We start from the raw sequence: 23,905 nt of genomic DNA, 5'->3' as shown, positions 1-23,905 counted from the left end.
TGACCAATTCTGCTGGGTATAACTAATGTCTGCAAGCTGTTCACTGAGTTTCACGTGAGATTTACAGGCACGATCTATCTTTATTGCAAGTGGCACAATCGATTATTTAGTCTAGGGCATGCAAAAACAGCTTTTCTTCTGAGTTATTTCCCCCTACATACTAGTTTGACACACAATATTTGAATCCCTTAAATGATGCATTTGTGTTTTACTGTATATATTCTAAACACCAGAGTTACAATGTCAAGATAAAATCCATCACAATCAAACAACTATGGTGCAGATCATTGTTTTCATAAAGAATCATCATCAAAATTTATTTATATAGCGCCAACATATTGGGGACAAACAGATTATTAAGCAAACTGCGTAAAACAGACAAAGAGGCGAGAGGACCCTGCTCACAAGCTTACAATCTATGGGTATGACCATATAAAATAAAAATATTCAATAAATAAAAACACAAGCTGCAAAATTAACATACAGAATGTATTCATCCTAATCACTGCGCAGATGTAGAACTTGTGTGTCTGCCAAGAGACTGACACATTTAGCAAAAAACCCAGTTTAATGTAATTTTGTTTACTGTCATTTTGTAATAAGTAGTTTTGAACCTTGATTGTGTGAGTGACAGGTTATATAGTAAACAGATACATTAGTTATAGTGGGGGGGAAAAAACCCTATATACTATATGGTCTGTTATAATTCCTTTGCGTATTCCACACTATGGTGGCCCAGTTGTTATCATTGCTGTCTCTCAGCCCTGAGGCCACGGATTCTATTCCAACCAGTTTGTGTGTTCTCTGTCTTCTCACGTGGTTTTGGGTTTCCTCTGGATGTATGTTTGTGCCAAGGTATGCCAAGGCTTTCACCACATCTGGAGAGCCACAGGTTGGTCATGCCTGATTTAGGGGCCTATTTGTTAAGCCTTAAACCAGGCAGAAACGGCTTTTTCCGCATGGTTTAGGCATTTTTAAGTAAAATGGTTATTTAATCCTGCATTCGACAAAGTACTGCACAATCCAGTAGTCCCCATAACATTTATTGGGGACTGGTGTGGGCAAATTTCTGAAGCTCCAAAATACTTAGCTTTTCGGAAATTTGACCACGATGGCGAACGCCTTCGGTACATGGCACTAGCCATTCAATCCTATGGAGAGTAGCGGCGGAGTAGGTTCTACGGATCCCTCTCTGGCAGCCTTGCTGCTCTCCCTGCACTATTTATTGCAAATGGAAACTGCGCGTGCGCAGTAAAGACTCTGACTCAGGACCCAGAGTCTTCATTAGAAAACAGTCCTCACCGGGACAGACTATCTGATGCGCTGTCCCAACCTGACTTTTATAATAAATAGTCCTGAAAAGTCATCTGCTATTGTTGCTATGACAGATGATACTTAACGGGGCAAAGATCAGATAATTGTTTAATGATTTTGCTGCAGAAATAAAGGATCGTAATATCTAGGGGCTGTGTCTTCAGTGTTTGGTTACTTAACCTGAGCTGTGATGGTAATACATGGAAAGTATGTCTTTTTGTGGATGACACAAAGATATGTAACAGGGTAGACACACCAAGAGGACTAAAACACATGATCAATGATCTAGATCAGTGTTGGCTAACCTGTGACACTCCAGGTGTTGTGAATTCACAACACCTGGAGTGTCACAGATTAGCCAACACTGATCTAGATATACACTGATACTTTAGGAAGTAGGTTCAGAGGAAATTCGAGGAAAAAGTACATCACGGAAAGGGTAGTGGATAAGTGGAATAGCTCCCATCAGAGGTGGTAGAGGCGAATATACTAGAGCAATTTGCTTGGGATATACATAAGGATATCCTTGCAAAGATTAAAGTATCCTATAAGGTTTGAGGTTACCATAGGTTAAAAATAGGGCAGACTAGATGGTCCAAGCGGTCCCTATCTGGCGTCAAATTCACTGTTTCTACGTGTCTGCCTCTAAACCACTGCATTGTATGGACCATCTCTTGTGAAATAATAATGATAAATGGAATGAAGAGGAGTGTTAGACAAAAGCCTCAGTTGTTACAACACTAAAATATGTCCCAGCGTCTTTGTTTCTGATTAAGTATGTCCTGTAATTCTACCCACAGCTGGTAGCTGCCTGAACAAGTAATGATGACAAACAATATATTTGATAACTTGATATGTTTGTTTGGTACACACTGTCTTTCCCATTAGTAAAAGACACAGATGTTGGATGTTTATCAACAATTAAATCTTTAATTACTGCATCATCACATTTTTGAGAAGTCACAGCTCCTCGTTGCAGTTGACGTGAATAAATGTGAGGAGATTTATGTTGCACATGAAATAACTAGTCTGGTCTGATGAAAATAAATCTCGGTCTTTATTGCCATATGAGAAGGTTTGGCTCACACATGCAGGAATGTACTTTTGTTTAGACATGCGAGTATACATACTGTGCTGAGGGAGAGCTGGCCTGGCAGGACAACTGGGCAGATTTATAACCATTGTGTCTCTTTCATATTATGAAGCCAACCTACACTTATTAATCTGGTTAGGTAAATACCATAATCCTCTTACTTCCAGACTGAGCCGCCAATCCTTGCCTGAATTATTTTTTTAAAATTATTATGTACGTGATACTTTTGAAGTTTCACAAGATTTTTTTATGTTTTTATTTTTCTCTAAATGTTTATTGTAGAACATAAATATAAAGCTGGCCACATACGGTCCAGTCATATGGTCTGATTGCCAATGTGTGTAGCCGAACTAGTCGTTTGGCAGCCATGTTGACACACATGGTGAGAGTTTGGTTGGTCGGTTTGTGCCAGCAATTGTATTGTGTTACTCCGAGTGGATCAGGTTTGATTGGGTGTGGTGGAAACCCGATTTAAACGGTGACCCCCATGGAGGGTGTTCGTTCAAACAGGAAGTACAGCAGTGTCTACAATACGACCCTTCAGTATGGTAATTATGCTCACTGATTCAGTATCTTGGCATTTTGTACTGCTTAACCCAGATTGTAGCTTGTCGGGGTTATACTAGATTACAATGGAACAGCACCACCTATTGGTAAAAAAATATCATGAAAAATGGTAGGGTAATCACTTGGCTTAATTAACCAATGGTTTTTGATCAAAGTGTCCTCCAGACCTGGAGATTATATTCACAAGAATCATATATTTTATAAATAAGATATGCGTCCGTATAGTGTGCATTTTAAAAATGTTTACGCCAAACAATTGTTATAATATTTTTGTTGTTCTTAGTTGTAGGACAAGCAACAGGAAGAGTTTAATTGGCAACAGTCAATCTCCGGCTCTTCCACGACCGCACTCGCCTCTTTCCGCACATACAGGTATGTATAACTTTTTGGTTTCCAGCTCATACATACTGTAGGTAAACATAACTGTGCCTTTAGATTTCACTTTATAATGCTAATGATGTTTGTTGCTGCAAGAGTTTTTGGCAAATTTTGCCATTTGGAAAGCTAAGAAGAAAAAGCAGGTTGGCAATTCAGGGTTGATGAACCATAGCCGCACCACTTGGCATATCAAGGGCTAGAATCCATTCTGTAGCAAACAAACATCTCACAACGTTGTGGCTTGTGAGGAATTTTGCTGGAACTTAACTAATATGTAACTGTTCTGATCCGGAACATATTTGTGAAAACTGGCAGAGATCAGGTCAGAAATGGTAACAAATTATCTTTGCCATCAGCTGTGTTGGCAGTCTATGTTTTGATTAAACACTTCTGAAAAATAGTATTTCCGTTTTTTTACCTTCAGTCACAGACTTCAAGTGATTCGTATTTTGATATTTGATTAGATAGATGCAACAGAACAGCAACAAAATTAGGAATACACACCTGGGGCCTGATTCACTAGTGATCTTATCTTGTGCAAAAGTTAAGATGCTTATTTTAAGAAGAAACAGGGAGATAAGAGTGAAGTCAAGATGAATTTTCATCTTAACTTAAGAAATTCTTCACTTACGCAGTGTATTTTGCTTCTTATCTCCCTTTTCTGGGCATGAACAGAGTGGATTTGCTTAAGTTAAGCAAAAAACGACAGATAAGATCACTAATGAATCAGGCCCCTGATGTTTAACAATTGAAAATTCGTGTTACTAATAATAGAGTATATTTAATAATATAACCAACAAGAATGGATTAATACAGCTCCCATCTCCATTACTGGTATACAAGATAGTTGTCTACATTTTCACTTCCAGGGGTAAATTTATCAAGCTGCGGGTTTGAAAAAGTGGAGATGTTGCCTATAGCAACCAATTAGATTCTAGCTGTCATTTTGTAGAATGTACTAAATAAATAACTGGAATCTGGTTGCTATAGGCAACATCTCCACTTTTTCAAACCTGCAGCTTGATAAATTTACCCCCTGGTGTTGTAAGTTAATAATCAATTTTAATGGCTGCAATTAGCAGCACTGGCTAAATCAAAAGCGCACACAGAAAGCATATTATCGTTCTGGGAAACCTTATTTCTAGATGAATAATGAACTACAATTTTTTCCATGTTCCTTTTTTGTTTTTGGGTACCTGTTTAAGTAGTAGGGCCGAAGCTAATGATGATGATGTGATAACTTCAGTACAAAATCAGGATGTAAAAAATCTTTCTTCTACTCCCTGTTTTCTATGGTTTAGTAAAAATATATGAAAATGAATTTCCGCGAGGTGTTCGGTGATATCATGAACTTGGGTATACACTGCAGGATCATTTCTGTCATTTACACTTTCTGTTACATGGTGTGAAGGAGGAAATGTAATAATGCAGCTAATATTGAATTAGACTTCTAATTATTTTAATCTTGCTTTAAGGTATTCAGCGTGATCAGCGGCGCAACCTCTGTACTTTTATGAATCTCTAATAATGCCAAGTTTTATCAGTCCTCGTCTTTAGAGAACTGTTAATTCTGTTTTAGGATGTAGATCACTTTCTGTCATATTACTGGGCATTTACCGTTTAGTGTTAACTAAAATGAGACTTAGAATTAGCTTATTACATTAAAAGCAAATTCTGATGTCCCAATGATCCTGCCTTGCATATAATCACTCAGGTCTAGAACTCATGCATATGAACAGGTCAATCACCTCTCTATACCTCATGACCTATAAATGCACATTTGTACTGAATATTTAATACTGGTGACTTTTTAAACAGGGTCTGTAAATCTAACCGGTACATTTTCCTTGCTATGAAGGGGATATAAGTGGTGGATGATAAAGACCAAGTAACGAAAAATGAAATTAATGTAAATATAAGAGGTAATAAACCTAAATAATGGATTAATTTTGTACTTAAACACTCTAGTCTACATGTTATATTCAAGGGGCTGATTGTTACATCAGTTGAATTGTTGTGGCCTCCTCCGTTTATTTTGCATTACCACCTTCCAATTTGCCAGCAGTTCACAATATCAATTATAATTAATCCTCTTATTCCCTTGGTGCTAATATACAATTCGGCACATCGTAGACTCGTCTCTCGTAATAGACACCTATTAAAAGTGCATTAATAATGAACGGAGCGAGATCAACATGTCTTATCAAAAAGATTTGCATTTCTTCCCTCTAATGCAAAGATGTACTACTTGGAACAGCTAATTACTAAACAATGAAACAGTTTAATTAATCTGGATATACATTTCTCAACAATAACGACTTCCCAAATGAGGCTCCCTGTGTTGCGGTGGTTGTGGGAAGAGCCCGTTTGATGTGCTGATTACCTATTCATTGTGCCACTTTTCCCCCAGGAAGGATGAGTTAATTACCTACCCACTGCCTGCCCGCCAGTTAGTGTGCCTTTAGCGGGTCAGACGCATTACCCGTAATCTCTGCAGTATAGCGGCGTGATGGCAGAACTGAAAACATACAACAGCCAAGAACTCCCTGGAAGCAGCAGGATCTAAGTAATAAGCGAGCTCTGCACATATGGGCAGGGACTGTGCTGGCATCAGTTTTCATTTAAAAGTCTCTCAGGTATTGACTTGCAGATGGGTGGATGAATGCAGAGAGCAGAATGCTGGAAGATGAAGGTCACGTATCAGACTCTTGTCTTCCTTTAGCTCTTTCCTTATGTTTTTATGTAATATATGAGCATTAATATTATGTAAATATTTATGTAATATGAGTGTTAATATTATGTAAATATTTATATAATATATGGGAGTTGCCTGTGCCTACAATCACGGTGTATATAGAAATATATAATGATTGAGTGTATACTATAACAATGTATCTAATGTGTGTGTGCTATCATAACACCATTAGTCTACTCCTCTAGATAGATATAGATATATATATATATATATATATATATATATATATACACACACACACCTACATACATAACTACAACGCAATAAAGCAACAAATCTCATTTTCTAAACAGCATTTTTGGTCTATTTAATTTGCGATGATATAAAAACTGCTGGACGTCACAACAAATCCAACCCATGTAACGCTGGGCGTCCTTGGTAGATAGAGATGTATATGTAGAGATGTATATGTATATATGTATATGTATACATTATTATTAAATAAGCAGAACTTATTATGTATCCCACATATTATGCACCACATTACTGGAAATGTTTAATCATTCACATCCATTCCAGCCCTAGTGGAACTTGCAGTCTATATTTCCTAACACACACGCACACGTTAATTTTTGTCAGCAGCCAATTAACCTACCAGTATGTCTTTGGAGTGTGGGATGAAACCAGAGTGCCAGGAGCAAACCCACGCACACACTGGCAGAAACAGCACATTGATAGGACTTATTGAACCCATGACCCCAGTGCCGGGTGGCAGAAATGCCGCCCAAGCTGCTTTTTAAAAACTTTTATTATAGAAAATTAGACTACAAAGTCTGGAAACCAGTGCAGTCTGTTGCATTCTTATCACTGATATTAAATGTATGTCCTCACATGTAAATGTCGCACCATCACATTTTGTACAGGTAGGTGCAATCATACTTGTGTAGAATAATACATATTCTAGTTCTCCCAGGACCAGTCGTCATACACACAGCTATCTAAGTGAACCAGTAAAGGGTGGACAGAAGATATTATTATATAGACTGTTACATCGCTGATCCACCAGCACTTTCTTCACCCCCTGCTTCCCCCACTCTACACACAACAAACTCTAATACATTTTAATGTTCTGGAGACAATTGCTTGTACCATTATGAGGCAGTATTAAGTTAGCATGGAATTTAGCTTGAAGCTAGGAAATTAACCATATTACAGTATTGGATTCCATTATCGTTTTTTTTGCTTTGCTCTTTGAAAACTAAGGCTAAATGTTAAATGAATTTAAATTCAATTCTGAAAATAAGTTTTTGGTTGATATTACAACTGAATTTGAGCGGTGGTGGTGTTATAATACATCATGCTATGCCTTTAAGCGTGCAGCCACATTGTAGTAATAAAGGGGATATGAACGCAGTAAGATATTGTCTGCAGTGGCAAAGTTCCTTTAAGAACCACAGATTCTCTCACAATGAGCTACAGATAATATATGAGAAAAACTATAAAATACATCAACAAGTATCTGTTAGGTTGTAGTCAGTAGGAGGATCTCATTATTACTATATATGTTTACAGTTTGTCCTACATGCCAACATTTCAAATGCACACAAGGTTTTCAAAATTCAGAAGACATGACATATGCTTCATGCAACATTTACTTAATGTATTTCTTTTCTGTCTAGATTGCTCCTCTTTGTGCTTTTCAGCCATTTATTTCTATCAGACTGAATTGCTGTGTGTTCTGCATTAGATATGTTTCTGTGTTGTGTACCAGGGGGAAATAAATAAACCAAATAACAGGTTGATGATAACATTGCTGGGGAGCCCAAAAGAAAATAGAATAGAATAGAATATAATTAGTGAAAGTTACAGAAAGCATCATCCTCTATGGAAAACACCTTCTTAAGATTTGTTATAAAAAGTCTTTTGTGTGTGTTTTATACAGATGTAGAATTCATGAATTGTCTTTAAACGCTGGGTGCCTCTCCTGCCAGTGAGTAGCCCGTACAGTAGGTTCTTGATGTACAAATCAAACCATTACTACGTATTACTTACAATAATATGTCTGTTTGCTGGTGAATCACTGTAAGTTTGAGGTTGTAGTGCAAAGTGCAGTTTACACTGACACAATGAAATGTGTTATTGGCAGCACCAGTGGTCTGAGCGGAACTAGCTGTCAGTCGCTTGTGGTGAAAACACACATGGCTAAATAGTAGTGACCTCTGCACAGATTGCTGATGCTGCTCTGTGTCATAGATAAATGTGGGGAAAAAAATAAAAATAAAAAATCCTAAACTATTATGTTGGTATTATAGATATGTTTCGTAGGGAAAATTTCCACAACAGGGGTGCCAGGCTTAATTATCCTGGCCTCAAAGCCCAGATTGTTTGGGAAGAGCCCCAGAGTTTTTCACGACATATCTCGTAGCCTCTGGGTGGAGGAGCATGCTGTTCTTTTACAGCGCTATGGAATCTGTTGGCACTATATAAATAAATGATGATGATGTTCTTTGCTTCTAACCCCCTCCCCCATCACACACACAGTGGCACCTACCCTGTACGGTCACAGCAGGGTTTCCCTATAACAGAGGGTACCCAATTCCCCTATGCCTGTTATTTTTTTTAATCTTTATTTATTATTATTATTCTTTATTTAGATGGCACCACAAGGTGTCCTCAGCACCGTACAAAACTACAGTACAGACAGTATACAAGGGTATGACAGTACAGAGTAAAACAAGCATTGCCAAGACTTCAGTGTCTCCAGGCATAGCAAGTAAAGTGATGTAGGGGTAGAAGAAATGGTATGGAGACAGAAGGGAAGAGGGCCCTGCTCATAAAGACTTACATACTAAGGGGATTTCCTCCTAACATTTATTATTATTTAGTTTTGATTGTATATATTTTTTTTGGGTTGTGTTTGAAAACAAGCGTTTTGGGAAGTCTTTTCAATTTTTCTTTAAAATTAGGGTTTGTGTTTTTACTATTGGTTTATTGGCTCAGTCTGTCGCACGTTGGGGCTAGGACACTGCCTGTTATTATATAGTGCAGCATCGGTGGTCTGTAGAGTGGTAACTCTAAGAAACTCGCAGTTTTCCATTATTCAGCCACTTTCATTTATCTGCAAGTGACTCTGTTACCTCCATTCAGACCACAGATGTTGCAGATGCATTAACTTAAGCCTGGGTGACAATAATATTACTTTGATCAGCACAATGCACATGAGCTGCGTACTTTCCATTCACACGTATTGCAATTCTCTCATAGTGCCGTCAGGTGGTAGAAAAATGTGTTGCATGGAATTTCAATAAGACCGCTTCGGGAAATGCACTTGATACGATGCAGAAGACACAATTTGTCAATTGCAGTCATGTGACGACTTAGTGCGCATTGCTAAAACGCAACAGTCTATAGAACACACAATATATAGGATGCTCTTGTAAGTTTACAGACTGATAAGAGTTTATGGCAATATACAGTGCTGCAAGATACATTAAAACTATGTTCACATGACTACATAACCACAAATTACATGTGATGCATTTTATTATTGTTTCTCTAGGATTTTCTTGTAGATTCTGCTTTTCTGTACAAGCAGTACTGGGGAAATCCTCTAGTGTTCTGCTACAGGAAGCATCCGACCTCTGTATCCGCCACAACCTCGCAGCACCTGTAGATGTTGTATGTTTATTTCCTATTGCAGGACACAAGGAACAGAATCTTGACTCTGCTGTTGCAAGTGGTATTTTTTTTTTTCTGCTGCCACATATGAAAACAAACACGCGCTACAGATGCATTTTAAGTGATGCTTTGCTACATGCATTTTGCATGCATTGCTCTGCTACCAATATGATCTGTAATAATATATAATATGTGTATGCTCATTAATAGCAGCTTATTGTGCAATAAAGTTTTGATTGTTAATTTACAGTTCACAATCAATACGAAAAAGCACAGGCCTAGCACATAACATCCGTAGGACGTTACTGGTGAGAGCACGAATGCCGAATGTTTTAGCAATAGGTAAAAATATAATTTCCACAGACAGTCTTGGGAAACGTCATACCTTTAACCATACTTGACTACTTTCTCATAGCTCTTTCCAGGAGAGGGGCATGACTGGAGGACAGGAGCGGGCGCGGCCAAACGTGTCATTTTGCTCCCCACCCCCGCGACGAAAATGCAGTTTTGTTGCGGGGGGGCGGGGCCAAAATGACAAAATGAATCGCGTCATTTTGGGGTGCCAGTAGCGGGAATGCGGGAGATTTGCCAGCTTTCCCGGGAGTCTGTGAGACCAACCCGAATTTCGGGAGTCTCCTGGACATTCCGGGACAGTTGGCAAGTATGCCTTTAACGTAATTCACCCCTCACCCCTTAAAAGGATAGTCCAATGCCCAATACATCTGACGTTAATTTACATGCAACAGTACATTGTCCTGATATGTTTACTGTAGGTGTGATGTATATTTCTTTACAATATGAATATTTTTTTAGCTATGTGACATAGTGTTCCTCCTAACTTTTTTTATATTGGAAACCAATTCTTATTTATTGTCCATTGTTTGGGTCAATTTTATGGATTTCTCATAGGGCAGAAGTTTAAAATATGAAACAAATGATACTGACAACCTTCATGACTCAACTGAGATTAGTGCAGATAAATGCAAATATTAATCATGTATCCGAACTGATAGCAGCCTGTGTACTATGTATATGTGACATGAGTGACCGGTAAACTCTAATATTTGCCAATTATTAAGACAGGGAGGGGCTGTTAACTTTTGGCCTGAGAGGCAAACATAAAGCAAGTAGGCCAGACATTTCTCCACTGTGCCACAAATGAGTGATGAAAACGTGCAGGCGTGGTTTGTGTAACGTGAGCTTTGTTTTATATGGCCAATGAAATATGTGAAAAAGGATTATGTCAGAAGGCTATGATCAATTATAGCACAGCCCCACTGACACTTATTCAATGCACAAACTATTGTACAATACAGAGGGCATTCTATTGGCCTCTATGCAATACAGAGGGCATTCTATTGGCCTCTATGCAATACAGAGGGCATTCTATTGGCCTCTATGCAATACAGAGGGCATTCTATTGGCCTCTATGCAATACAGAGGGTATTTTCGTTAACTTATGAAAAATAAAAACAATTACAATGCAGCCCAGAATGCAGTGGTATCCATTCCTTCTGTATTAGCCGCAAAAGACATCCAAATGGGCATAATGACAATTTGAATTGGGTATTAGAAACATACATAAACAGTTTGTGTACATACAATTATTCATAAATAATAAAATGATGGTTACATTAACGTGGCAGAATCCTTTAAGGTTCTGGGCTTTCTGGTCCAAATGCAGAGTTTGCCTGGTAGAGTCACGGGGAGTCCATCCTCATGGTCTCAGGCTCTTTCTCTTGTGAGGTCCTGACAACCATTGAGACAGAGTATGACTGGTCACAAAATGTGGCCTTTCCGGTTTGTGGCTGCACTGTTTATGGCCCAGGTTTCTGCCTGCTGCTTCATTTCAGCATAGACGGTAGACCCACAGCAGGGTTTATCGGGGGACAGATGTCACTGTGGGGTCCCCTACATGATAAACGCTAGACCAGCATCTACTTCCCACATGTATGCTTCCCAAAAGATCTTCACCATATGTTTCCTATATATTTCCCTGTGTCTACATCTGCGCACATCTGCTCCCACATGTGTATGTCCTCACCCATTCCCCCAACGCTGTGTAATGATGTAGTGACGTCATTGCTCAGCATTTCCATCAACAATACAAGCAGCTGTTATATAGTACGAATGACACCCATACCTCCAACACTTATAGATGGGAATAAATGTAGTGGGTGTGTTAGAACTGTCCATCAGATTTGGGACAGTTGGTAGGTATACACGTGTGCAGTGCCACCCTCACCTTGTCACACAGGTAATAGGTGGTGGAGGAGGGCAGTGCCAATTAAGCTGACACAGACAGTTTAACTATAGGACCGACCCGGGGAACATTTACCACCCGGCCCGAGGTCCATCCAATTCCTGAATTAAAATGATAGATACTTTTTAACTGCATGTCCTATTACTAAATCCAGTGTAACATGAATTACTCACTGATATCGATATGATGAGTGTAAAGCTATATTGTTTTATGGCTTAATGCATTATTAAATTGTGCATTATTTGAATTTCTCGACATTTTAAATAAATATTAGGTGTCCTTCAGTTTTTGTAATATTTAGTAATATAATAGAAGGGTGTGTGAAGCTAATCTTAAGGCTGGGATTATAGTCTTCTACAAATGGAACTGAAACAAAGTGCAGATGAGTTGTTTTGTACAAATTATCTCCATTATTAATGATAATACAACAATAAACATCATATCTTCTTCTTTTTTGAGTCCCAATTAAATCTCATGGGCAAACGCATATTAGTCAGGAAAGAGATTTATAAAACATGGGTTGTTTTCCGCACACTGTTTCTATGTGTACTTGTATGTCTATATCTTGTAATCCTCTCTCTCTGTCTCCCCCCATCTCCCTGTAGGAAGCAGCCCACAGGACAGCCCGAGGAACTTCTCTCCCAGCGCATCGGCTCATTTCTCATTTGCACGAAGGTAGAAATTTAGTCCCAAAGTACATGGGGCACGATTTTTCTTCCAGTTTCGCCTAATTAGCATCCTAATCTTGTCTAATTACTTTCTAACGCTTTGTAGATGGGAAATAACACATTTATTATGATTATTAATTTACACGCATGGTTTATCTTTCACATGTTTCTCCTGGTAGGTGTTAAATTATTTTTAAATAAACACCACAACATGTTTATCCATATTTTATGTTCCATAGACTCCAAAAACTGACATAATATGTTAATACAGCAGCAGCACAATACTGTTTTAGGACTTTGTTTTATTTTCCTGAATGTTTGTTTGTTTTTTGGATTGTGGTCTACTAGTGACAGAACCAGAAGGACTGGGTAGGGCAGTGGTTTGACAATGGCAAACCAAGATCAGACCTTCCTGTCTTCCTACTAAACCTGTACATAAGCTATAGTAAAACCCTTCTTAAAATAGAATGTTGTCACATACTCCAGTTCTTACTAGAAAATCAGCATTGTCTCCAAAAACCAAAAAGGCAGTTAAAACTTAAATAATTATGGAAGGAGATATATGCAAATTGAGCCCTTTGACCTCCAGAACTGATCAAAGCTAATATAATAGAAATGGCTGTTTGTAATGTGGATATATGACTTTACTTGACTGAAACTCTGCTACTAATCCAGTGGTGCTGGGTGCCTAACGAGTGATTTGCATGTCTCCTCCCACATCTATGCATGTATTTATTATGACACATGTTTATTTTAACACAGGGTTGATTACTGAAAGACACATATTTGCAATAAACTATAGCTCCATATCAGACATTTTACTTTCTTTGTTTAGGCACATAAAGGTTAATTGCTGATTGATTGCTCTCCACGTGTTTGCATTGGTTTCCTCCAATAGTCCACAAACATACTAGTAGCGTAATTGGATTCTAACTAAATGGGCCCTAGAAAGTGTGTGTGGGTGTGTTAGGGGATTTAGACTACAAGCGCCAATGGAGCAAGGACTGATGTGAAAGATAAAACATTTCCTATAAAGTGACATATATTCCTGATTTGAAGGCTGTGTCCCACCATCCTGATTTGGGTAGATTTGTCCCGTTTGGCGGTATGTTTTGTCCAACAATGTCAGCTACGAACTGGTGCCGCGTAGCATTGAAAAGGGTGCTTTTAGGGGTTAGTACTCCACTAGGATGTGACCACGCCCCCTTCACGTCCCCACTTTGCTTGTTTGTCCCCCAGTGGTGCAGTTTTATTAAAATATTATCCTTGTATATAGTCAGTTTGTTACAGTTACTTGAGGGAGTGCTGAGTGTAAATATAATGACCTATACATGTGATGATCTATAAACTTAAACTATATTTGAAGTAAATGTTGTTGTTAAATAGTATTTAATAATATAAGTGTATGAGTACAAAATAATTTCTGGGGCTTATTATTGCTTTCCTATTGGACAACAGGACTGATGGACGCCGTTGGTCTTTGGCATCTCTGCCCTCATCCGGGTATGGAACGAACACGCCAAGCTCCACTGTATCTGTGAGTATCACCATCTTTATCGTTGTGTATAGAAATATATGACCTGTAGGTAATATATTGATAAGCTTCTCTGATGTCCTATCTTATAATTGGTGAGTTCACTTCAGTGTTCAGTAGAAATATCCACACCCTTGTATTATTATTATGACAGTCTTACAATCAAAGCTAGAGCCTTGTGCTTCTATAGGGTCACTGAGCTCCTTGGTGACTGTGTAGCCGTATTATTTACAGTGCATTATCCCAGATAGTGTTGCATTCTGATGTAGCTATGTTTATGAACACATGAATTAGATTTGTGACTCGAATTGCCTTTGTGTAATGCATAATCGTTGTTGTATGACTTGTTTACCATAGGCTGCTATACAGGGGACCAGGAGGTGTGAAACAAATGCTGACGGATTCAGTTGGTCTTTAAAGTGCACCTGGTGCCTTCATGCAGTGGAGGCAGCCATTTTGTGGGTGGAGTCAATATTCATAAGAATGCAGCTTCCACTGTGTGTAATTTAGCAGGTCAGGTGCGAGCTAAATGATTTACGTATGGTAAATCATATTCAGGTGCATACTCATATTTGCCAACTTTTTCTAGTTGGTGTCCAGGAGCTGCTGGGAGGAGGTGGGCGTGCGGGGGACGTGGCTCTGAAAATCGCATCATTTTGCACCCGCCCCCATGACAATGACGCAAACGCGTCATTTTACAGCGGGGGAGGGGCCAAATGCGGCATTTTGGGCCTAATTCTGCCCACTTCACTAGGAAGTGGGCATATGCGAGAGACTGCCATACACTGTCGGGAGTCCAGGAGACCTGCCCGGAATCTGGGAGTCTCCCGGACATTCCGGGAGAGTTGGCAAGTATGGCTGCATACTGGATGTCAGGTGTAAATGTGTCTGCATCCAGTACAGCGTTGTACGGAGTGTATTTTGGATGCCTTTAATGGCTCACCTGGCAGCATTTTGTTGCAGTATCTTACCTGTCACAGTTTTGCACAAAGTCTGAAAGTTTGACTTTCTTTTGCCATGTCTCGGGTGCTTCAATAGGTGTCATGTAATAGTTATACCCAAGTAAGCATTATCCAGATTAATTTGTTACCTATCCAAGTTCGTTATAAAGTGTATAAATAGTTCAGGTAACAGTAATATAGGACATAAACCAGTGTCACCAGGCAATGTAGATGGATTACTCACAGGGATTGTTTTCCCCTGTTACTGCCAGGCCACTGGGCCACTCCTTTCCTGGCTGTAATACGAGTGATGGGCTCTGGTGCTCTCTTGGGGAACAGGAAAAGCAACAAGATCTACATTATAATAACCACACCTCCTAAGTGAGAACACACAGGCTGCGGCTTTCAGCACGTGCTGACTTCAGCTTTTACTCACAGCTTCATCCTCATACCACAAAGCACCTCTTGGTAGTCCATCTTTTCTGCAAAATCTAGCACTCAAAATGTCCTTGTAAAATTCACATGTATCACTTATTATGTTTACTGGATAGGGAGGGTTCTGTTTCTCCAGACAGTGCTATATGCATCTTGTTGTCATAGCAAAGGCTTTTATTCTTTGTCTGTGCATACATGTTTTTTTATTTTTTTGATGTGGCATTCCTACATAGACTGTTTTTTTTGTTGTTTGTTTTCAAATAGCAGGGGAAATACCTTTCAAGTGGTCATTTTTTTTCTTAGCGTTTATTCACAAATAAATATCTGCTTTTCAGAATGTTTCTGGAGGGCAGACAGGTAGGGGTGCCAGGCACAGACACAGTCTCACAGCTCTCAGCATGTCATTTGATGACAGAGGGGGAAGAAAGAGTCGGTGGATGTTACATTGCAGACAGAACTCAGAAGGGCATTCCAAAGCGCCTCTGCTCACTACAATAATGTGCCATGTGGCTGTGGTTGTCATGGTAGTCCATGACACTGAACAGAATTATAAATCTATAATAGCAGCAGGCTGCTATTATAGAAAAAATGAAGACAAAATACCAACATTCTTCATATAGTCTGCCACAGTGGTCTATGTTAAAAAATAAAAAATATATATATATCAATACATCTATTTTTATGGGATTCCTGATTTAAACTTCTCTTTTTTGTTTTTGGAAATATTACACTGAAACACTGTTTATTTTAACACAGTATACAGTTTATAGAGCCAAGGGTATTCCCATCTCTGGGAGTTGCTTTGTTCAAACGTAGTTGCTTTAAAGCTGCACTACTGCGTGCACATTACATTTCTCTAACTCCCCCCGCCGTAGCCTCTGGGGTTGCTCTATGTAGCCATTTTGCCTGGAGCAATTACAGTTCAGTAATACAGAGAAGCCAAATGGTTTGTGTGAGCCGTTAGAATATGGCTGTAGAGCGGATGTGATATCTTGGTTGCAATTTCTGATTGGTTCTCCAGCGTGGTTCATTGCAGGTGCAGTAGTAACAGAGCTCCTCACTGACATGCATGGGAGTAATCATGGGACAATTAGGAGGCATATAAATAAACTGTTGAGAATTTGGGAGGTATTGTCTGTTTTTACAGAAATCTAGCTTTTAACGGCATCAGACTCACACAGGAAATTGAGATTATCATTGAAGCATAAACGTGTTACAAACTGCGGTTGAGTCAGGTGCGGAAAGTGTCTAGCCTTAGGCCAGGGAAGATTGATCCCAAGGTCAGTAATGTCAGAGGTAGATCATCTGTCTGAACAGTAAGGCTTGTGAAATGACAGAAGAAATGTTGAAATGCTGGGTTAGGGTGTGCCACCTCCATAGGTGGTGACTTGTACAGCACGAGACGTGAGACTGAAGATTAGGGATGATTTTTAGTAGGGTCATGCAGGGTTGACAACAAGTTGGATGTATGATCTTTGTTACTTATAGAGAGGTAGGTTTGAGAAAACGTTCTTCTCATTTCTGTTTTAAACAATCCCCCCATCACTATTCTGTGCTGTTAGAGGACCATGCTCTTTTCATTATTTAACTCTATGGCTCCCTGCTTGCCTCACATCATGGGCTGCCCAAGTTACTGCAGCCAACAAAACAGCACACTCACATCCTAAAATACTCTGCTGCGCTGACCGCTCTGTTGATCAGATTGGCTTCACGTGTATTTATTCCCATTCACTTCAGAACTGGGGACACATGAAGACTATTTAATTAACAAAGGAGCCTCTGGTCACACACCTAGAAAGCTCAAAAGACTGTTGATTGCGAGATTTAATCAAGGCTTGCTCCTTTCATACCAAGTTTACCCCTACTTGACATGCAAATCTTAAATTACATCACAGGCGGTCATTTTGTAGGCTGAACCAGTTTCCATGAGGATGGAGCGGTGATGGGTAATAGGCGGCAAACTGAGTCTTCAACTCCGGCCCCCAACTTCTTTCTACTTTATCATCAGATTTGTTTGTTACAGCCTGTAACACTTGTTTAATATACCTGCTGATACGTTATTCCAGAAGGAGTCACTTTCTTTGATTACATATATTATTTTAACTTATTAGTGAGATTAAGGGGAATGTGCGGCCCTCTAGAAGGTTAGAAGGATGTCCACGTGCATCACGTTGCCTATCACTGGGAAAGAAAAGTGATTGTAGCAACTCTTGAAGGGTTTGCAGTGTGGGAGTCCAAGTTTCTGACCTAGTAATTTTTTTTCATTTTGATAGATGTCTTATTCGTGTAGGAGCTGGATAAGAGTTCTTTTCTGCTGTTAAATTTGTGAAAAATGCAAGGCCCTGCTTTTGGTCCCTTTGCACAGCCGGAAAAGGTAAGGCTTTGGTGCAGAGAAAGCAGTCCAGAGAGGTAAACCAGCCTGCTCCACAAAGAGACCAAATTGTCAGCCTGAGGGGCAGTCACCCTATCCGGTAAGAACTTTAGTGAGAGGTCGATTGCTTCTCCTCCATGATCAGTGGTTCGGTGCCTCTTTAAAATGCTAAGTGGGTCGGCGTGATGGATCAGGGATACATCATAGACCTCCTCAGAGCTCCACCCAGATGTGTTTTCACTACCAGTCTTCAGGTGGACTGGGTGAAGTGCCTGGCCTTGCGAGAAGCCATTCAGGCTTTGTTATGTAATCACCTGCGTGCCAACAGGAAAGAGGGGGGGGCATGAGGTTTTCATTGAAACCCCTTTTTGGTTCAGCAACCCAACGGTTCCTTTTGAACCATTTTGAACCTCAAGACCCTCAACGCATGTCAGGGTGGACAGGTTTAAGGAATCATTGATATGTAATGAGACAAGTTCATGGTTTCCATGGACATCAAGAATGCGGATTTGCCTGTTCCAATCTGGAAGGGTCACCAATGATTTTTCAGATTTGCAGTTCGGTTCCACCATTTCCAGTTTCGGGCTCTGCCTTTTGTGCTACTTACAAGTGTTCACAAAGATTATGGCCGTCATGGCTGAAATTCTGAAGATCAGGGTGATAATTATACCTTTCCTGGACAATATTTTGAGCAAGGCAAATTCTCTGACTTTGCCTCAAGCGCATTTATGGGACACTGGAATCCCATAGTTGGATCATCAACTATCAGAAATCCAATTGGGTCCCTACCCAGAGGCTTGTCTTTCTGGGTCTGCTGTTTGACACGTGACAGCTGAGTTTGTCGTTTCAAGAGGGCAAGATAGGTGCTTTACACAGACTAGTAAGGTGTGTGTTGGGTGGCAGATGCCCTTCAATTCTAATCTGAGAGTAGATCCTGGGGAAGATGGTCTAGACATTCGAAGCCATGCAGTTTGCAAGGTTTCATTGTAGGGCATTCTAGATCAAACTCCTTTTGAAATTAGACAAGTCACATGTTTATCTGTACAGGCAACAGATCTCGTCTCCAAAAACGCATATGTAGCTCCTCTGGTGGATAACGGACAGCAACTTCAGACTTGCACCTGACTTATTGGTTTCCTCCGGTGGTGGTGCTTCTGTGTATTTTCAAGAAGGTAAAAAAGAGAAAGGGTGGGATGTTTGTAGCACCAGGCAGGCCAAAACAGTCATGGTACACAGACAGACATTCTCAAGGTGGGCCAGTTGTAGCATCTTCCTCTGGTGGTGCAGTCTATCAATTCACTAGGAGCTTGTGAGATAAAACAACTAGTGTCCACAATAAAGTTTGAGACCTGGAAGAAATTATATATTTCCCTGTGACCTGGTGTGAGTCTCCTCAAGTTGGTTCATGTCCTCTCTCTTGATTTGTGTTAAAGTACTTTCTGTTGTGTCCGTACTGACCTAAGTGGAAGTTACAGTATCTGTCTCTACACTACCTACTTATCCTTACTCACATCCTTTGTCTGCCACGGGAGTTCCACTTTACATTTCCTGCTCGGTAGAGATCATTTTGTAGTGTTTTACCTATCTGTGAATACAGGTCATAGTTTATCAATGCATAACCTTGGTCCTTGCAATACAAAATTTTACCAACAAGTCGGTGTTAAAAGTTTTCTTCTGAAATACATTTCATGTGAAAAACACAGATTTCAGAAATAATTTAGTGGCAGTTTATTATTGTGTAATAGATTGATGAAATCTATTGTTTCATATTAACTAATTCAGACCAAAAAAATGGAGTTACGATCAGTAAGTCTGTTGTGTATGTCTAAAATATCTTCCATCGTATCACAACTTTCTCTTAAATATATTTATTTTGTTCTGCTAGGCTCCTGAAATGTACACCTCTATACGGTCTATCTTTATATCTAGATATTTGTTTTTTTACTATTCATTTTGGGCTTCATTCAAGGGATGCATTTGCATTCTGAGCGTAGGTTTAAACATTTTTGTGAATGTTTTCAGTAGCTCTTTATTTAAGCCAATGTGTACTTTAGTGATCCTTTAAATGAGTCACCACCAGTTTTATCACACTTTAACATAACTCTGCTTTGTCAAGAACAGGCTTTACAAAAATAATATGCAACAGAGTTTCGGGAACATCCCCTCCCCCACCCTGAACTTTCCCAGAAGAGAATTATTCTATGAAACCCCCTGCAAATGTACTGGCACCTTCTCACTGTCTGTTGTACAAATAAATCACTGCATTTTAATGCAGGTCTTTCTGCTTCTTATGACATTGTTGGGACTTGGCTGTGCGTCACGAACAAGCCATTATGTTTCTGTTCAAAGCGTCCTAAAAACAACTTACTAATTTATTAAAGACCCCTTTTGCACACTTCTCCTGAATGTTGCTAAGTGGTGAAAAAGTAATGTATATACTGCGGTTCAAGGCGATCTTTTGCTCTGCAAATTACAATTCAGGATATGCTGGCACTTGGAGAAATAAATGTTGAATTCATAATCATCAACATTTATTTATATAGCGCCAGCAACTTTCGTAGCGCTTTGCAATTGGGGTCAAACATTAATAAGACAATACTGGGTAATACATACATACAGAGAGGTAAGAGAACCCTGCTCGCAAGCTTACAATCTATGGGACAATGGGAGTTTGAAACACAAGGGCATGTGCTACATCATATTGCACACTCGACCAGCTACAATGCAAAGGTAAAAGTATTGAGTGGGCTGTGTGATCAGTCACACAGCAATGTTGGGCAGAAGGTTGATGTCTTGTGTTAGCTGTGTAGAGGGTGGTAATAGGGTAACCTATGGAGATTAAGATGGTGGTTGAGGAATATTATAAGCTTGTCTAAAGAGGTGGGTTTTCAGAGAACGCTTGAAGGTTTGAGGACTAGAGAAAAGTCTTACTGTGCGAGGGAGGGAATTGTGAAATTGCATGTGCTAGTGTGGCCTGCCAGGCCAAGGATAGAGGGACATTCTGGCATATGTAGATCCACAACAGCTGCTTCTGTATAATACAGTCCTGTCCTAGAATAAGCAAATCGTGTAGAATAAACACGTGGTCAGGCCAAAATTATTAAAAATAAATAAAAAGGATACTCAGGACTATGGAAAGGTCTTTGAGGAACCACTTTTGTCCCATTGAGTACTAACTTTACTGTCCTGGCTTAATGCTTTCTCAAGCCTTTATTGTTGCTAATCTGTCTCCTAATACACATGAAAACAGACATGTTTGAATGTGGTGTTCATCTAGGCGTTCTCATTTCATTCATACATGGGGATCACTGGATTCTACACAGCTGCCTTATGCCAATTGCCATTTTTTAAAGGTCCTGATACCCACTTCAATTTCAAGGACTTTAGATCCTTGAGATGTCCTGATACCAGGAAAAGGAGATTTGTTTCTGACAATCAAATAGTGTAGCTAATCAGAAACTGTCAACATAGCCTGTCTATACAGTAATAAAATATTTGATGTAGAGGCAGAGAGTCTCCTAGTAATATATAAGCAATCAGAGGAAGCATGATCCCTGCAATGAACTCTGCCACCATCCAAACAAAGGTATCTGATAAACATGTGTGTATGTGGTTTGTGCTGATGAGGATCAGGCTTTTTACTGCAGTGAGTTCGAGGTCGTTCCCATTATAAGAATGGAACCTTTTGAAAATCAGTCATTTTCTTACATCATCTGTGTAGACTTGTGAGTCCTGTGTGAAACCTCAACACACACGTTATTGTAGATACAGTATATATTTTATATAACATATAAACTGTGTTGGAATACAATATAAGAAATCTAAAATAATTCTGTCTCTTTATAAAATCTAGATATCATAGATTATTGATGATATAAGTGTAATTTGCAGAAAAAAAAATATTGGTCCAACTTTGGTACTGTATTCAGCGCTGTCATCAGGGGGTACAACTGTAAGAGGCCTGGATAGACTTGGGGGCCCGGAGTGACTGAGGGGCCTGCCATGACCTGCTTGGCTTTTTTTAAAATGATTTTTCTTTTACTTAGGAGATATGGCGGCTCCCAGTCAGTGAATGACGGGAGTGCTGTCTATGGTGATCTCATCACAACGTGGCACACTGCCAGTCTATTACTGGGAGCTGCCACAGCAAGCAAAAAGTTAATTAGGAGCAAAACCAGAGAAAAAAACAATCCTGCGCTCATTATATGCCATATTGTATATGGTACCAACTCAATAGCAAATAAGCCTGCGCTCGGTATATCCCATAGTGCAGGGTTTCCCTAACCCAGTCCTCAGGGACCCCTAACAGTGCAGGTTTTCTGGATCACATGTGACATAATTAGGACCACCTGTGGATCTGTTACAATGTGTCAGTCAGTAATGAATACACCTGTGCTCCAGCAAGGAGATGTGGAAAACCTGCACTGTTAGGGAGCCCAGAGGACTGGTTTTGGGAAACCCTGCCATAGCGTATATGGTACCAGCTGTGTGGCAATATAAATGTGCATATATATATATATATATATATATATATATATATATATATATATATATATATATATATATATAATATAGTTGTAGTCAGCACTTATCCTTAACTCCTTAACACTGCATATCTGTGTGTATCTAGCAAAATGAAAACATGAGGTATTAGTTCATATTGTGATCAAAACATTTAAGCCTGCATCCCAGTGTCAAGGTCACCTCATTATCTACAGGTCCTTACACTGACCTGTATGCTTTAATTACCATTAAAATGCAGTTAAAATCAGATGTACCCACCTCCCAGGCTTACATCTAGCAAGGGCTGGCTTGTGAGCCACACCCAAATGAGCCTTAAACAGGCTTAATGATCAGCTGCTATGACAAGTTAAGGCAATATTTTGAGGCAAAACCAGAGAGAAAATTAGCCTGCGCTCTGTTAATCAGGAAGGGGTATTTGAAGAGGCCCAGGAAGACAGGATTCCTGGAAGACGGGGGCCTCTCTTTTTTTTTTTTTTTACTGGGTCTCACACATTCTGATGATCTGCCCTGACTGCCATCTATGTATAACCACATTATGGATAAACAGGATTCCAATTATTCATCTCTGCAATTAATATAATTGCTGTTTTCAGTTGGTAGAGTAAGCCCTATAAGTTTGGGAAAATTGATTTTTTATTAACCATACTACCTGGGGCCATAACCTGAAGATTGATACCATGTAGGTGATGCTCTTTAACTAAAACCATACATTTATTTTATTAATATGTATTAATACACTTTTCTCTATATCACCCATTTTTAGACAATTTAAAATACCGATATACTTTTATGTTAATAGTCAAAGTATTCTCTGTTTTAAATATTTAGTTTAACAAGTTATGGAAATGCAGTACTGACGTATCCTATATTCATATAGTTATGTGTTTGTGTATTCTTACTCCATTGTTTCTTTTGACCTTTTTATTTCACGTTGGAGCGTACAGTCTGTTTTTGGAGGGTATAGTGAGATTTGGGTATTCAGTAGAGAACCGGCCAGTAATGACTTGTCATTGTCCAATTTCATTCCGTCTGGCATCAAAAAAAAAATACACATTGCTGATATCATCCATTTTATATTCTCCTTCAACTAACCTTCTGGCCTGACATTTAAAAGAGAGATTTCTACAATCTGAAACAGACATTTGTGCTTTGTAGCCATGATTCTCTTACTCTGGAGACAGATGCTGTCATATAAACAATAAACAGCCTTTGATGGTGATCGGTACTAATTTTTGTAGTTCATTCCATATCCACAATGACATCTCAAGAACATCTATGAAATAGTTTGGTGCAGATCCATTTAATGCACTTGCTTTACATAAGATATTTAATGAACAATAAACGCCAAAAATATACATTTTCAGGCATGAATTGTGGAGATAACTACATAGCTTTGTTTAAAATTCAAGTATTACTTCCCCATTCTTCTACATAAGCACAAGCT

General features: G+C 39.3%; 1 protein-coding gene across 9 annotated transcripts in view; it reads left to right on the top strand.

Annotated features, from left to right (window-relative positions):
• Positions 1-23,905, top strand: part of MAST4 (microtubule associated serine/threonine kinase family member 4) — a 592,623-nt gene that overhangs the window by 499,817 nt on the left and 68,901 nt on the right. For all 9 annotated transcript variants that reach the window (XM_075182588.1, XM_075182552.1, XM_075182596.1 and 6 more), the window contains 3 exons: positions 3,258-3,346; positions 12,594-12,663; positions 14,115-14,193. In XM_075182588.1, the coding sequence (XP_075038689.1) occupies positions 3,258-3,346; positions 12,594-12,663; positions 14,115-14,193 (238 nt within the window). The remainder of the gene's footprint in view (positions 1-3,257; positions 3,347-12,593; positions 12,664-14,114; positions 14,194-23,905) is intronic.

This window comes from Mixophyes fleayi, chromosome 1, assembly GCF_038048845.1.
Source record: "Mixophyes fleayi isolate aMixFle1 chromosome 1, aMixFle1.hap1, whole genome shotgun sequence".
Classification (NCBI taxonomy): Eukaryota; Metazoa; Chordata; class Amphibia; order Anura; family Limnodynastidae; genus Mixophyes; species Mixophyes fleayi.
Note: the sequence above shows the minus strand (reverse complement) of the source record. Positions and strands in the feature narration are given on the sequence as shown.